Source organism: Oncorhynchus kisutch, linkage group LG8, assembly GCF_002021735.2.
Source record: "Oncorhynchus kisutch isolate 150728-3 linkage group LG8, Okis_V2, whole genome shotgun sequence".
NCBI lineage: Eukaryota > Metazoa > Chordata > Actinopteri > Salmoniformes > Salmonidae > Oncorhynchus > Oncorhynchus kisutch.
In genome coordinates, this window is record NC_034181.2 from 39,037,178 (window position 1) to 39,053,877 (window position 16,700).

Consider the following 16,700-nt stretch of genomic DNA (forward strand, 5'->3'; position numbering starts at 1 on the left):
CACACCAAGACAGTCGTGAAGAGGGCACGACAAAACCTATTCCCCTTCAGGAGACTGAAAAGATTTGGCATGGGTCCTCAGATCCTCAAAAGGTACTACAGCTGCACCATCGAGAGCATCCTGATTGGTTGCATCCATGCCTGGTATGGCAACTGCTCGGCCTCAAGGCACTAACAGAGTAGAGGTCGACCGATTAATCGGAATGGCCGATTAATTAGGGCCGATTTCAAGTTTTCATAACAATCGGAAATCTGTATTTTTGGGCGCCGATTTGCCATTTAATTTTTTTAGACCTTTATTTAAATAGGCAAGTCAGTTAAGAACACATTCTTATTTTCAATGACGGTCTAGGAACGGTGGGTTAACTGCCTCCTTCAGGGGCAGAACGACAGATTTTTACCTTGTCAGCTCGGGGGATCCAATCTTGCAACCTTACAGTTAACTAGTCCAACGCAATAACGACCTGCCTCTCTCTCTCGTTGCACTGCCTGTTACGCGAATGCCGTAAGCCAAGGTAAGTTGCTAGCTAGCATTAAACTTATCTTATAAAAAACAATCAATCATAATCACTAGTTAAGTACACATGGTTGATGATATTACTAGATATTATCTAGCGTGTCCTGCGTTGCATATAATCTGACTGTTGTATTCGGCACGTGACAAATAACATTTCATTAGAATTTCATTGTGGGGGACAATAATGTGGCTTTGACAATGAGGTGAAGAAAAAATTATGATCCTTGAGCACTAAGACTGTCATTGAGTACTGCGCTTACACATTAACACAATTGTGCCTGAACTTGAGCAGTAGGGTAACGATGTTCAACTTTACCCCCCCAGTTCAAGTCATCATTTATTGCTGTTGATGTAAGAGTAGGAAGACAGTATCTCCCCAGATCACATGAGATGAACCGGTAAGCCACAGTTTTATATCCGAATGAGTTGCTAAACCGTAAAGCTGCAGTTCGTAATAAAAAATAAAATAAAAAAAAGAAATGCCATAAACGGCTGAGCGATGGCCTAGAGATACATAACCGCTAGAATTCATAGACGGAGCTACGGATACAAGGACTGATCATCCATTAGATCAAAATTTTAATGACCTATGTCTGAGATGAGGGGAGCAATACAACCGTACCAGATAAACATCATCAGTCCCCTGCAAATTGCTATTCATTCATTAAACAGTGGTTGCTTTGGTGGGTTAGCGTACATCATTATAGTCTTACCTGGGAGCCAGCAGCAGCGTTGCTTATGAGGTTATTATTGGGGTTGGCGATCCAAAACGTAGACACTGCCCTAGAACAAACGCAAGCACACCAAGACACACACACACACAGGGAGGAGGAGGGGCATTAAAGAAGATGTCTCCAGGCGTGAGTGATTGTTAGTATCAGGATATATGAATTTAAGATGAAGCAGAAACAGAACCCTGACTCCTGTTATCCATGGAATAATCCACCTCTCCCACATAAATCCTGTACGGGGACGGGTCTGCCAACTCACACGCGGGCATACACACTCCTCCAAATACAGCGCCTGCTGCTCCCCAAACTGACCTCCTTTTCAACCTCCCCCAGAAACACATCCCATGCAGCGGGGTGGTTCTTATTGCAGGGACAAGACTACTACAGCCCTATCACTCTTACATAGAGGACATGATCCCTCCGTCTTCTCTCATGGTAGGCCTGTCCAATAAAGCCGCACATGCACTTCATCTAACTCATTACGCACGCACACTCACACATACGAGTGTACAAAACATTAGGAACACCTTCCGAATATTGAGTTGCACTCCCTTTTGCCCTCAGAACAGCCTCAATTCACTCTACAAGGTGTCGAAAGTGCTCCACAGGGATGCCTTCCCATGTTGACTCAAATGCTTCCCACAGTTGTGTCAAGTTGGCTGGATGTGCTTTAGGTGGTGGATAATTCTTGATATACACAGAAAACGGTTGAGTGTGAAAAACCTACCAGTGTTGCAGTTCTTGACACACTCAAAACCAGTGTGCCTGGCACCATACCCCGTTGAAAGGCACTTATTTTGTCTTGCCCCATTCACCCTCTGAATGGCACACAAACACACAGTCCATGTCTCAATTGTCTCAAGGCTTAAAAAAAACCTTCTTTAACGGGTCTCCTCCCATGCATCTACACTGGTTGAAATGGATTTAACAGGTAACATCCATAAGGGCTCATAACGTTCACCTGGTCAGTCTACTCGGTGTATACCTCCACTTTATAACGCTTTCATTTTGAGCCATTATCTTTTCAAATGTCTGTCTCTTCACTTGCTTTCCGTTCCTCTATTATTCCCCTCTGTCACTTGTTCACTCTCTCTATCCGTGGCCAGACAAGTCTCTTCTGTGTCTTACTTGCACTCCATGCTCGGTGAAGGGGTGTAGTTCTTGTACACTTTGTCTCGGATGCTGGTGCACATGGTCTCATTGCGATCGGTGGGCAGGAGCGTTCCCGGTCGGGTCACCAAACCCAGGTTGTGGAAGAACGTGTTCCTCTGCTCTATCCCGTCCTCCAGGAAGAAACAGTGACCCAGGGTGTCATAGCCTACAGTGTCCTTCACCTGGGAAATGTTTGGGAAAGGTTACAGAGACGGGAGTAAAGAGGAAACACTTACTGGAGCAGAGCATGAAATCAGCTTGGAGCTTAATGTTGGTTGATTCACTTCATCAACGCATTTTAGATTAATTTGTTTAAAGACCAGCATCACATGGTCCTCAAGTTCTCTGTCACACACACACACACACACACACAGAAGATGGGCATTTGAATTGTTTTCGCTATTCAAATAAATTCATTAAAAAAATGAAAATCTGGACTGCAGGAGCCGGTGGGTGACAGTCTATTATCCCTTTCATATACCCTTTACTTTCATATACCCTTTACTTTCATATACCCTTTACTGGTACGATGCCAGTAGAAAGAAACCTGCTCATGTTTAAAACCCAATTCATACAGTCCAATTCATTTAAAACATGTACATTTCCTCCCCAATTTCGTGGTATCCAATTGGTAGTTACAGTCTTGTCCCATCGCTGCACCTCCCGTACGTACTCGGGAGAGGCGAAGGTTGAGAGCCGTGCTTCCTCCGAAACACAATTCAGCCAAGCCGTACTGCTTGTTGACACAACGCCCCTTAACCCGGAAGCCAGCCGCACCAATGTGTTGGAGGAAACACCGCACACCTGGCGACCGTGTCAGGATGCATTGCGTCCGGCCCGCCACAGTGGTCGCTAGTGCACGATGGGACAAGAACATCCCTGCCCGGTCAAACTGTCCCCTAACTCGGACGACGCTGGGCCAATTGTGCACCGCCCCATGGGTCTCCCAGTCGCGGGCGGCTGTGACAGAGCCTGGACTCGAACCAGGATCTCTAGTGGCACAGCAAGCTTTGTGATGCACTCAGGAGGCTTACAGTCCCATTTGTACCATGTCCTTGTCGAGATATCCCTTTTATATCTCCCATGTACATGCCGGCAAGTTTAGAAGTGAGAGTAGACGTGGGTCGACATCTATTTTAATTCAATCCATTGAATATATACCATTACAAAAGGCAGGTCCTAAGAAACATTATGAGATCAATAAAATAATTGAAAGGCATACTTTAATTATGTTACTGGCAGCACCATGCACATTAATTCAATAGGCCTAGTTATTTTGTTAATTGAACAGACCAGACACACTGACTACCCTGATCACAATTAACACACATATATTTTATAATAAGCTAAGAATATGAAATAATAAAATACAAATAATATTTTTCACACAACAACATTACATAGTACCCGCAAAACACCAGTCTAAACGTCAACAGTGAAGAGGCGACTCCGCGATGCTGGACTTCTAGGTAGAGTTGCAAAGAAAAAGCCATATCTCAGACTGGCCAATAAAAAGAAAAGATTAAGACGGACAAAAGAACACAAGACACTGGACAGAGGAACTCTGCCTAGAAGGCCAGCATCCCGAAGTCGTCTCTTCACCGTTGATGTTAAGACTGGTGTTTTGCGGGTACTATGTAATGAAGCTGCCAGTTGAGGACTTGTAAGGCGTCCGTTTCTCAAACTAGACACTCTAATGTACTTGTCCTCTTGCACAGTTGTGCACCAGGGACTCCCACTCCTCTTTCTATTCTGGTTAGAGCCAGTTTATATGACAGCGGTTCCACACATTCCCGTGACACAAGTGTAGAAAAAATATTATTTGCATTATATTCTGTTATATTAAATCAATTTGTATTTGTCACATGCGCCGAATACAACAGGTGTAGAGTTTACAAGCCCTTAACCAAGAATGCAGTTTTAATTAAATAAATAAGTGTTAAGTAAAAAATAAACAGTAACAAATAATTATTAAAGAAGAGCAGTAAAATCACAATAGCGAGGCTATATACAGGGGGTACCAGTACAGAGTCAATGTGCGGCTAGTCGAGGTAATATGTACATGTAGGTAGAGTTAAAGTGACTATGCATAGATAATAAACAGAGTACCAGCAGCACAAAAGAGGGGGGGGGGGGGGGGCAATGCAAATTGTCTGGGTAGCCATTTGATTAGAGGTTCAGGAGTCTTATGGCTTGGGGGTAGAAGCTGTCTTTTGGACCTAGACTTGGCGCTCCGGTACCGCTTGCCGTGCAGTAGCAGAGAGAACAGTCTATGACTAGGGTGGCTGGAGTCATTGCTCAGGGCTTTCCTCTGATCCGCCTGGTATAGAGGTCCTGGATGGCAGGAAGCTTGGCCCCAGTGATGAACTAGGCCGTACGCACTACCCTCTATAGTGCCTTGCGGTCGGAGGCCGAGCAGTTGCCATACCAGGCAGCGAGGCAACCAGTCAGGCAGGATGCTCTCAATGGAGCAGCCCTCTTCACAACTGTCTTGGTGTGTTTGGACCATGATGGTTTGTTGGAACTTGAAGCTCTCAACCTGCTCCACTGCAGCCCTGTCGATGACAATGGGGGTGTGCTCGGTCCTCCTTTTCCTGTGGTCCACAATCATCTCCTTTGTCTTGATCACATTGAGGGAGAGGTTGTTGTCCTGGCAACACACGGTCAGGTCTCTGACCTCCTCCCTATAGGCTGTCTCATCGTTCAAGGTAATCAGCCCTACCACTGTTGTGTCATCGGCAAACTTGATGATGGTGTTGGAGTCGTGTCTGGCCATGCAGTCATGAGTGAACAGGGAGTACAGGAGGGGACTGAGCACACACCCTTGATGGGCCCCAGTGTTGAGGATAAGCGTGGCGGATGTTACCTACCCATACCACCTGGGGGCGGCCCATTAGGAAGTCCTGGATCCAGTTGCAGGGGGAGGTGTTTAGTCTCAGGGTCCATAGCTTAGTGATGAGCTTTGAGGGCAGTATGGTGTTGAACGATGAGCTGTAGTCAATGAATAGCACTCTCACATAGGTGTTCCTTTTGTCTAGTTGGAGTGAGGCTGCTCGGCCATGGATACCGATTTCATGAAGCTCCCGACTAACAGTTTTTGTGATGACGATGCAGTTTGGAACTTGGTAGTGAGTGTTGCAATCAAGTACAGGCTATATTTAATGCGCTATGCGCTTCGGCGGTCCCGTTCAGTGAGCTTGTGTGGCCTACCACTTCGTAGCTGAATCCCTGTTGCTCCTAGATGTTTCCACTTCACAACAACAGCACTTACAGTTGACCGGGGCAGCTCTAGCAAGGCAGAAATTTGATGAACTGACTTGTTGGAAAGGTGGCATCCTATGACGGTGCCACAATGTTTGTCTACTGTGATTGCATGGCTGTGTGCTTGATTTTATACACCTGTCAGCAACGGGTGTGGCCGAAATAGCTGAATCCACTCATTTGAAGGGGTGTCCACATACACTATACATACAAAAGTATGTGTGTTGACTGTAGACGGGTATGTGTCTTGTCCAATGTTCCCTCTAAGCTGTGTGCGCGGCTACACAACTCTTCTGCCGTGCAGAAGAAATGCTGTGTCGCGCGCAGAGAGATAGAAGAGATAGAAGTTAGAGTTCGCCCCATTAGTTTGTACTATATATACACAGTGGGGAGAACAAGTATTTGATACACTGCCGATTTTGCAGGTTTTCCTACTTACAAAGCATTTAGAGGTCTGTAATTCTTCTCATAGGTACACTTCAACTGTGACAGACGGAATCTAAAACAAAAATCCAGAAAATCACATTGTATGATTTTTAAGTAATTCATTTGCATGACATAAGTATTTGATCACCTACCAACCAGTAAGAATTCCGGCTCTCACAGACCTGTTAGTTTTTCTTTAAGAATCCCTCCTGTTCTCCACTCATTACCTGTATTAACTGCACCTGTTTGAACTCATTACCTGTATAAAAGACACCTGTCCACACACTCAATCAAACAGACTCCAACCTCTCCACAATGGCCAAGACCAGAGAGCTGTGTAAGGACATCAGGGATAAAATTGTAGACCTGCACAAGGCTGGGATGGGCTACAGGACAATAGGCAAGCAGCTTGGTGAGAAGTCAACTGTTGGTGCAAATATTAGAAAATGGAAGAAGTTCAAGATGACGGTCAATCACCCTCGGTGTGGGGCTCCATACAAGATCTCACCTCATAGGGCATCAATGAACATGAGGGGTGAGGGATCAGCCCAGAACTACACGGCAGTACCTGGTCAATGACCTGAAGAGATCTGGGACCACAGTCTAAAAGAAAACCATTAGTAACACACTACGCTGTCATGGATTAAAATCCTGCAGCGCACGCAAGGTCCCCCTGCTCAAGCCAGCGCATGTCCAGGCCCGTCTGAAGTTTGCAAATATCCATCTGGATGATCCAGAGGAGGAATGGGAGAAGGTCATGTGGTCTGATGAGACAAAAATAGAGCTTTTTGGTCTAAACTTCACTCGCCGTGTTTGGAGGAAGAAGATGGATGAGTACAACCCCAAGTACACCATCCCAACCGTGAAGCATGGAGGTGGAAAGATAATTCTTTGGGGATGCTTTTCTGCAAAGGGGACAGGACAACTGCACCGTATTGAGGGGAGGATGGATGGGGCCATGTATCACGAGATCTTGGCCAACAACCTCCTTCCCTCAGTAAGAGCATTGAAGATGGGTCGTGGCTGGGTCTTCCAGCATGACAACGACCCGAAACACACAGCCAGGGCAACTAAGGAGTGGCTCCGTAAGAAGCATCTCAAGGTCCAGGAGTGGCCTAGCCAGTCTCCAGACCTGAACCCAATAGAAAATCTTTGGAGGGAGCTGAAAGTCCTTATTGCCCAGCGACAGCCCCGAAACCTGAAGGATCTGGAGAAGGTCTGTATGGAGGAGTGGGCCAAAATCCCTGCTGCAGTGTGTGCAAACCTGGTCAAGAACTACAGGAAAAGTATGATCTCTGTAATTTCCAACAGGTTTCTGTACCGAATAATAAGTTCTGCTTTTCTGATGTATCAAATACTTGTCACGCAATAAAATACTTAAAAATCATACAATGTGATTTTCTGGATTTTTTTCAGATTCCATCTCTCACAGTTGAAGTGTACCTATTATAAAAATTACAGACCTCTACATGCTTTGTAAGTAGGAAAACCTGCAAAATCGGCAGTGTATCAAATACTTGTTCTCCCCACTGTATATATATTAACGTTTTTTCTGTGATCGAATCAACATTATATCAGCCCCTTTTCAATGCAACAAACCAAAGCAGATCTAACTTTTCAAGGATTCTGTGATTTTGTTGTAGGCAGAGCCAGAGTGAAATTAAGTATAATTCTATTGGGGGGGGGGGGGGGGCATGAGCGGTCTTTCACCCGAGCAATGCGTGTGCACATTTGTCGAAATTCTTTGCTAGTTAGTGAGTTATTTGCCCAGTTATAGATAGATATAGGTTAGCAAATTGGGAGTTACTGCTTCCTACAAGAGCACAAAACATGTAGGCGACATTTCAAACTGTCTTCGAACAGCCAGAAAGGTAAAAAGACTTAAAGGGGTAGTGTTGTATTTTGAGACAGGCTTGAATTATGCAAATAAGCAAATATGCAGAGGGATAGTTGTCCATTGTCTAATTCCCAGTATGGTAATAATAATTACTTTTTAAATTTGTATATAAAGTGGTTTAATGCATCATACAACACAATACAATTTACAGTCACCTATTTGGCCCATGGTGTTACAGATCAAGTAAAACATTATCAATTAATATCAAGCCCTTCATGCAATGTAGGCCTGCATTTGAACACCACATGTAGGCTATATCATAGATATCAAAAGCTATCTCTATGTGGAAATGTTCTGGGATTCGCTCCATTGGTATTGTTGGTAGGCCTCCATTATGCTCAAATAACCACAATATCCTATTGGCTACTGTCTAAAATTGTAAGGGTACAGCCTCAGTGTCCACTGTAAACGCTCCCCGGAAATTGCACAAAATTCTCACACCGTTCAAGTTTCCACTCACAAGACTTAACATTTGCTCAGTGCCCCCCAAAAATTGGAGGGAACATTGTTATTTTGTTCATTAAAACAGACAAGACCAAACTATTGATTTCATTTGGATGCTGCAGGCTGCACAGACCTGTGACATAGACCTAATTAAACTCAAAACAAGTTATTATGTTCATTTGAAAATATAATAAAATGTGTTTCTTAGGACCTGCCTAAACTAATTAATAATATATTCATTTTTGAAGGTTTAAATTCAATGGATTAATTCAAATAGAAGACAAACCACATCTGCACATCACTGCTAACACTCATCACCGGCATGTGCACGGAAGGGATAAAACGCATATGCAGGAATGTGGTAAAGAATGTGGTAAAATGGGCCTGCTTGTAAGGGGGTCATATAAACATTGCCCACAATGTTTTACAGGCAAGATTCTATAAATCCTATGTGAAAAAAGTATGTGTCTGTGTGTGAGTGGCACAGACAAACACGAGAGGAGTAAAAGCCAGAAAGAGAGAAGAGACACATAGACAGACTGAGACAGAGAGAGATAGACTGAGAGAGAGAGACAGACAGAGGGACAGACAGAGAGACGGAGACAGAGAGAGACACACACACAGAGGGGGAGAGACAGAGAGACACAGCGGGAGAGCTGTGCCAGCTAAGTTAGCTGGCTAATGTAGAAATGCTAATTGAGGCTATTTTGCTGCGCTACCAGTCCTTGTCTAAAACAACTCCATTCATATGAAACAGCCTACCTTGTTGGTTGACCATTGTAGCCTACTCTTCATTTAGTCAATTTAATTCCGTCATTTTAATTCAGCTCTGCATTGATTAGAAATCTCCCACTTTACTTGTTACACATGGAGCCTCAATGTAGCGCCATTTTGATTGACCGACATAACAACAAGCTTCACATGTGAAACGTGTGTAGGCTACCGGTGTGTCTTTATGGGGTGCACTCATAAAAAAAGTCATAAAACTAGGCCTAGGCTATTGAAAACAATGAATACTCTCCCAAGTAATTGCATACTAACGTCCGTTCAGATATTCAAATAACTGTGCCCATCCCTAAAACACACACACAGTCTTCGGATTTTAGAAAAGCACTATAAAAATCCTATGTATTATTATTATTATAATACACTACCGTTCAAAAGTTTGGGGTCCCTTAGAAAAACCCTTGTTTTTAAAAGAAAAGCAAATTTTTTGTCCATTAAAATAACATCAAATTGATCAGAAATACAGTGTAGACATGGTTAATGTTGTAAATGACTAACGTAGCTGGGAACTGCAGATTTTTTATGGAATATCTACATAGGTGTACAGAGGCCCATTATCAGCAACCATCACTCCTGTGTTCAAATGGCACATTGTGTTAGCTAATTTTATCATTTTAAAAGGCTAATTGATCATTAGAAATCCTTTTTGCGATTATGTTAGCACAGCTGAAAACTGCTGTGCTTATTAAAGAAGCAATAAAACTGGGCTTCTTCTTCATTAAATAGTACCCGCAAAACACCAGTCTCAACGTCAACAGTGAAGAGGCGACTCCGGGACGCTGACCTTCTAGGCAGAGTTCCTCTGTTTAGCGTCTGTGTTCTTTTGCCCATCATAATATTTTATTTTTATTAGCCAGTTTCAGTTATTTGTTTCTGGCCATTTTGTGCGTGTAATCGAACCCACAAATGCTGATGCTCCAGATACTCAACTAGTCCAAAGAAGGCCAGTTGTATTGCTTCTTTAATCAGCACAACAGTTTTCAGCTGTGCTAACATAATTGCAAAAGGGATTTATAATGATCAATTAGCCTTTTTAAAATGATTACATTAACAATGTCTACATTGTATTTTGGATCAATTTGATGCCATTGTAAAATTGACCCCCAAAAAAGTGCTTTTATTTAAAAAACAAGGACATTTCTAAGTGACCCCAAACTTTTGAACAGTAGTGTACGTGCACACACACTGACCAGCAGGCCGTTGGTGGCGTGGATGGTAATGCAGCGGGAGAAGGAGTGGTGGATGGATAGGCCGTCCACGTAGGTTGGTTCCCGGTAGCCCCCTCGTCGGTCCACGTCCCCACAGCGGTGGAAGTGGACTGGGTAGCGGCCCTTCTTCTGCTGCCCCATGTTCCTCAACTCCACGTGGGACAGGTGCACCGAGGTAAAATTCCCAAATATCTGAGGAGAAATGGGATAGAGGAGAGAGCGCGAAGAGTACATTTCTCTGTGTATCATATTATGTTTACAAACACAAGTTTGGACACACCTACCAATTCAAGGGTTTTTCTTATATATACTATTTTCAAAATTGTAGAATAATAGAAGACATCAAAACTATGAAATGCCACATATGGAACTAAAAAAGTACGTTTTTATATTTTAGATTCTTCAAAGTAGCCACCCTTTTCACACTCTTGGCATTCTCTCAAACAGCTTAACCTGGAATGCCTTTCCAACAGTCTTGAAGGAGTTTCCACACATGCTGAGCACTTGTTGGCTGCTTTTCCTTTACTCTGTGGTCCAATTCATCCCAAACCATCTCAATTGGGTTGAGGTCGGGTGATTGTGGAGGCCAGGTCATCTGATGCAGCACTCCATCACTCTCCTTGGTCAAATAGCCCATAAAAAGCCTGGAGGTGTGTTTTGGGTCATTGTCCTGTTGAAAAACAAATGATAGTCCCACTAAGCGCAAACCAGATGGGAAGGGGTATGACCGCAGAATGCTGTGGTAGCCATGCTGGTTAAGTGTGCCTTGAATTCTAAATAAATCACTGACAGTGTCACCAGCAAAGCACCCCCACACCATCACACCTCCTCCTCCATGCTTCACGGTGGGAACCACATATCCAGAGATCATCCATTCAACTACTCAGCATCTCACAAAGACACGGCTGTTGGAACCAAAAATCTCACATCTCACAAATTTGGACATTTAGATTATCACTGGTAAATTGTCCATTGCTCGTGTTTCTTAGCCCAAGCAAGTCTCTTTTTATTGGTGTCCTTTAGTAGTGTTTTCTTTGCAGCAATTCGACCATGAAGGCCTGATTCATGCAGTCTCCTCTGAACAGTTGATGTTGAGATATGTATGTTACTTGAACTCTGTGAAGCATTTATTTGGACTGCAATTTCTGAGGCTGGTAACTCTAATGAACTTATCCTCTGCAGCAGAGGTAACTCTGGCTCTTCAATTTCTGTGGCGGTCCTCATGAGAGCCAGTTTCATCATAGCACTTGATGGTTTTTGCGACTGCACTTGAAGAAACTTTCAAAGTTCTTGAAATGTTCCGGATTGACTGACCTTCATGTCTTAAAGTAATTATGGACTGTCGTTTCTCTTTACTTATTAGAGCTGTTCTCGCCATAATATGGACTTGGTCTTTTACCAAACAGGGCTATCTTCTGTATACCACCCCTACCTTGTCACAACACAATTGCATTAAGGAAAGAAATTCTACTAGTTAACAAGGCACACCTGTTAATTGAAATGGATTCCAGGTGACTACCTCAATTTAGAAAATAGTAAAAAAATTAAAATAAAATAAAAACTGGAATGAGTAGGTGTGTCCAAACCTTTGACTGGTACTATTATGATAGTATTTATCTATTGATTGATATTTTACAGTTACAATTGACATCTGTTGAAGAATGGAAAAACATGCATGTTATTACAGTTGAAGTCGGAAGTTTACATACACTTAGTTTGGAGTCATTAAAACTGTTTTTTTTTAACCACTCCACAAATGTATTGTTAACAAACTATAGTTTTGGAAAGTCAGTTAGGACATCTACTTTGTGCATGACACAAGCAATTTTTCCAACAATTGTTTACAGACAGATTATTTAACTTGTAACTCACTGTATCACAATTCTAGTGGGTCAGATGTTTACATACACTAAGTTGACTGTGCCTTTAAGCAGCTTGGAAAATTCCAGAAAATTATGTCATGGCTTTAGAAGCTTCTGATAGGCTAAATTACATCATTCGAGTCAATTGGAGGAATACCTGTGGGTGTATTTCAATGCCTACCTTCAAACTCGGTGCCTTTTTGCTTGACATCATGGGAAAATCAAAAGAAATCAGCCAAGACCTCAGAAAGGCGTGTTCTGTCTCCTAGAGATGAACGTACTTTGGTGCGAAAAGTGCTAATCAATCCCGGAACAACAGCAAAGGACCTTGTGAAGATGCTGGAGGAAACAGGTACAAAAGTATCCATATCCACAGTAAAATGAGTCCTATATCGACATAACTTGAAAGGCCACTCAGCAAGGAAGAAGCCACTGCTCCAAAACCACCATAAAAAAGCCAGACTACGGTTTGCAACCGTGCATGGGGACACAGATAGTACTTTTGGAGAAATATCCTCTGGTCTGATAAAACAAAAATAGAACTGTTTAGCCATATTGACCATTGTTATGTTTGGAGGAAAAAGGGGGATGCTTGCAAGCTGAAGAACACCATCCCAACCGTCAAGCAGGAGGGTGGCAGCATCATGTTGTGGGGGTGCTTTGCTGCAGGAAGGACTGGTGCACTTCACAAAATAGATGGTAACATGAGAAAGGAAAATGATGTGGATATTTTGAAGCAACATCTAAAGACATCAGTCAGGAAGTTAAAGCTTGGTCGCAAATGGGTCTTCCAAATGGACAATGACCCCACGCATACTTTCAAAGTTGTGGCAAAATGGCTTAAGGACAACAAAGTCAAGGTATTGGAATGGCCATCACAAAGCCCTGACCTCCATGCTATAGAAATGTTTTGGGCAGAACTGAAAAAGTGTGTGCGAGCAAGGAGGCCTGCAAACCTGACTCAGTTACACCAGCTCTGTCAGGAAGAAATTCACCCAACTTATTGTGGGAAGCTTGTGGAAGGCTCCCCGAAACATTTGACCCAAGTTAAACAATTGAAAGGTAATGCTACCAAATACTAATTGAGTATATGTAAACTTCTGACCCACTGGGAATGTGATGAAGGAAATAAAAGCTGAAATAAATAATTCTTAAAATAAAGTGGTGATCCTAACTGACCTAAGACAGGGACATTTTACTAGGATTAAATGTCAGGAATTGTGAAAAACTGAGTTTAAATGTATTTGGCTATATGTAAACTTATGTAAACCTCTGACTTCAACTGTATGTATTCATCAGAAAAAATAATGTACGTAACACATTATACAGGGCAAATATTTTGCTGATGCAACATGGACAAAGATTATGTGTGTGAGGGAGGAGTGTATGAATCAGGAAGTGTATACGTCAGTCTGAGTTGTGTTAGTGTTCAGCCCGGGGGGGTTGGATGAAATAAAGAGTACAATACTAAACACAAAACATTAAGAGTAGGGAGAGTTGTTCTCCAGGGCTCTCTCTGAGTGGTGCGTGGGTTGTGTTCATTAGGGCATACAACGGAAAACCAAAAAATTATAATTGCAACCAGAAATGAAAACAGACTGAAACAGTCCCTCCCTGTTTCAGTCTGTTTTATTCCATTTGGTGCCGAATCAACATCTCCCTGCTGTGGCAGATCATGTGTGAATGCAGAATGGCCTCACTCATCAGTGCCTGCTGTATGCTCCAATGACCCTCTGCCACAGCAATATGGGAAGTTTCAACATGATTACACAAGACTGAATGGCATTAAATAAGCAGATAAACTCCGGCTGAAATGCACAGGGCAGGCAGGCCGAAGATTCAACACAGACCCTATACTCACAGTTACACACAGGTACATAAGCACTCAGACACACACCTTAATGTGTCCGCCGTACGTGTCGTGGCCAAAGAACTGGCACCAGTTGTTTCCATAGCAGGCGTTTTCCATCTCCCCATAGATGAGTATGTTCCTGCTGAGCATTGCTACCTCTGCCCGCATGTCCACCCCGTCCACAATCTCCCCCACATGGCCAAACTGGGGCCTCCCTGGGGGGGCGGTGGGTGAAGAAAACACATACTTTTTTTATAGCATGTACCAGTGTCATATCATTAAAAGCAACAATTATTTGCTGTATGTAAACACTTAAATATATGTCTACGGTGTTCATATTAACAACAGTCAGCCAAATATATGATTGCCATGATACAGTAGGCCTGCATATTTAATTGGGCCGGGAGAGTGACTTTAATCCCAAACTTCTGCACCTCTCCTTCTAAACATGAAGACAAACTGTTGAGACTGTCGGTTTGCCATTATTGTCTCCCAATATGAGCAGCCAACTGCTGCCAGTGCCAACCTCATTTGTGTGCATACACACACCACACCCACACACAAACACATGCTGGAAACTGGTTCTCTGGTAACAAAACCTGAGGAGGACATTTTTTTCTGGTTGCTATTGCTAAAAACACTAATTCAATTCTACGATATACAATCTGACCATGGCGTAATTGCAACCAGTTTTGCTCGCTGGGCTTGTGACACCATGGAGAGTTTATAAACAGGACTGGCATCCTCACACACACACAGCAGAAAACAGGGGGAAGGAAGGAAGGAGGGAGTGAAATATATAATTGAGCAGCACCATCCCCTGATGGAAAAAAGTACTGTCCCTGTCTTTTCCCAAGGGCCATATATAGAAGATGTGAAATGAAAAACCAATGCTCAGAATATAGAAATAAATCATGATTCTTATTTTTATAATCATACAGATGTTGGCTCTTAATTTGATCACACAGTGTTACAGAAAAACTTTCCTGCAATACAGGACATTTTGAACTTGTAGCGTAGTTGAGGTTTAAAAAGGCTGACGTTTGTAATTTCCAGACTTGACTTTCCCTTACAATTTTTTTTATCAACTACTAGAAAAACGTCCACATAATAATTCACATTTCCTGTTGCTGCAGGATTATTTTCCTGCTGAAGCAAACCTGCTCAAATTAAGATCCTACATCTAAAAAAATTATAAATCACAGCAGTAATACTCAATATGAGCATTCATGAAAGCGCCCATGAATGTACAAACACCCCTTTCGTTTTCGCTCACCTTGAACTCTGACCTGTCTGCTGGTGCAGCTCGGGCATGGGAGGAGGGTGAACTCCTCTGCCTGATGCATGGAGTAGTCAGTACTGGCAACCACAACCTGGTTCCCAGGTTGCCAAGTGCGTACATCATCTTGCAGGTTCAGGACAACCTGGTCCACAGCATCAACCTGGAAGCCAGATATGGGAAAACCTGGAAGACCAAAGAATAGGTGGTATAAGATCCGTTGCATAAGCGGTTTTCTACTGCATATCAAAGAACTAATGGCGGGAACAGGATCTAGAGTCACGAAAAGTCATAATTAAATCAAAAAAGTGCCTTCGGAAAGTATTCAGACACCTTGACTTTTTCCACATTTTGTTACATTACAGCCTTATTCTAAACTTCCCCTCATCAATCTACATTGAAATGTTTGCTAATTTATTAAAGATAAAAAAACAAAAATATCACATTTACATAAGTATTCAGACCCTTTACTCAGTACTTTGTTGAAGCACCTTTGGCAGCGATTACAGCCTTGAGTCTCCTTATGACGCTACAAGCTTGGCACACCTGTATTTGGGTTCCTCCCATTCTTCTCTGCAGATCCTCTCAAGCTCTGTCAGGTTAGATGGTGAGCATCGCTGCACAGCTATTTTCTGGTCTCCCCAGAGATGTTCGCTCGGGTTCAAGTCCGGACTCTGGCTGGGCCACAAGGACATTGCGAGACTTGTCCCAAAGCCACTCTTGTGTTGTCTTGGCTGTGTGCTTAGGGTTATTGTCCTGTTGGAAGGTGAACCTTAACCTGCTCAGGACCTGAGACTGGGGCGTTCATCAAGGATCTCTCTGTACTTTGCTCCAGTCAGCTTTCCCTCGATCCTGACTGGTCTCCCAGTCCCTGCTGCTGAACCCCCCCCCCCCCCAACAGCATAATGCTGCCACCACCTTGCTTCACCGTAGGGATGGTGCCAGGTTTTCTCCAGACATGACACTTGGCCTTCAGGCCAAAGAGTTGAATCTTGGTTTCATCAGACCAGAGAATCTTGTTTCTGATGGTCTTTAGGTGCCTTTTGGCAAACCCCAAGCAGGCTGTCATGTGCCTTTTACTGAGGCTTCTGTCTAGCCACTCTACCATAAAGGCCTGATTGGTGGAGTGCTGCAGAGATGGTTGTCCTTCTGGAAGGTTTCTCCATCTCCACAGAGGAATTCTGGAGCTCTGGCAAAGTGACCATCAGGTTCTTGGTCACCTCCCTGATCAAGGGACTTCTCCCCCCGATTGCTCAGTTTGGCCGGGCAACCAGCTCTAGAATGAG

The 16,700-nt window shown here is 43.3% G+C and overlaps 1 protein-coding gene across 2 annotated transcripts in view; it reads right to left on the reverse strand.

The window, feature by feature from the left end:
• cemip2 (cell migration inducing hyaluronidase 2) overlaps positions 1–16,700 on the reverse strand; it is a 75,521-nt gene that overhangs the window by 39,560 nt on the left and 19,261 nt on the right. For both annotated transcript variants that reach the window (XM_020489629.2, XM_020489628.2), the window contains exons 6-10: positions 15,412–15,600; positions 14,181–14,350; positions 10,404–10,613; positions 2,376–2,581; positions 1,230–1,299 (exon numbers count right to left, since the gene is read on the reverse strand). In XM_020489629.2, coding sequence (XP_020345218.1) covers positions 1,230–1,299; positions 2,376–2,581; positions 10,404–10,613; positions 14,181–14,350; positions 15,412–15,600 — 845 coding nt within the window. The remainder of the gene's footprint in view (positions 1–1,229; positions 1,300–2,375; positions 2,582–10,403; positions 10,614–14,180; positions 14,351–15,411; positions 15,601–16,700) is intronic.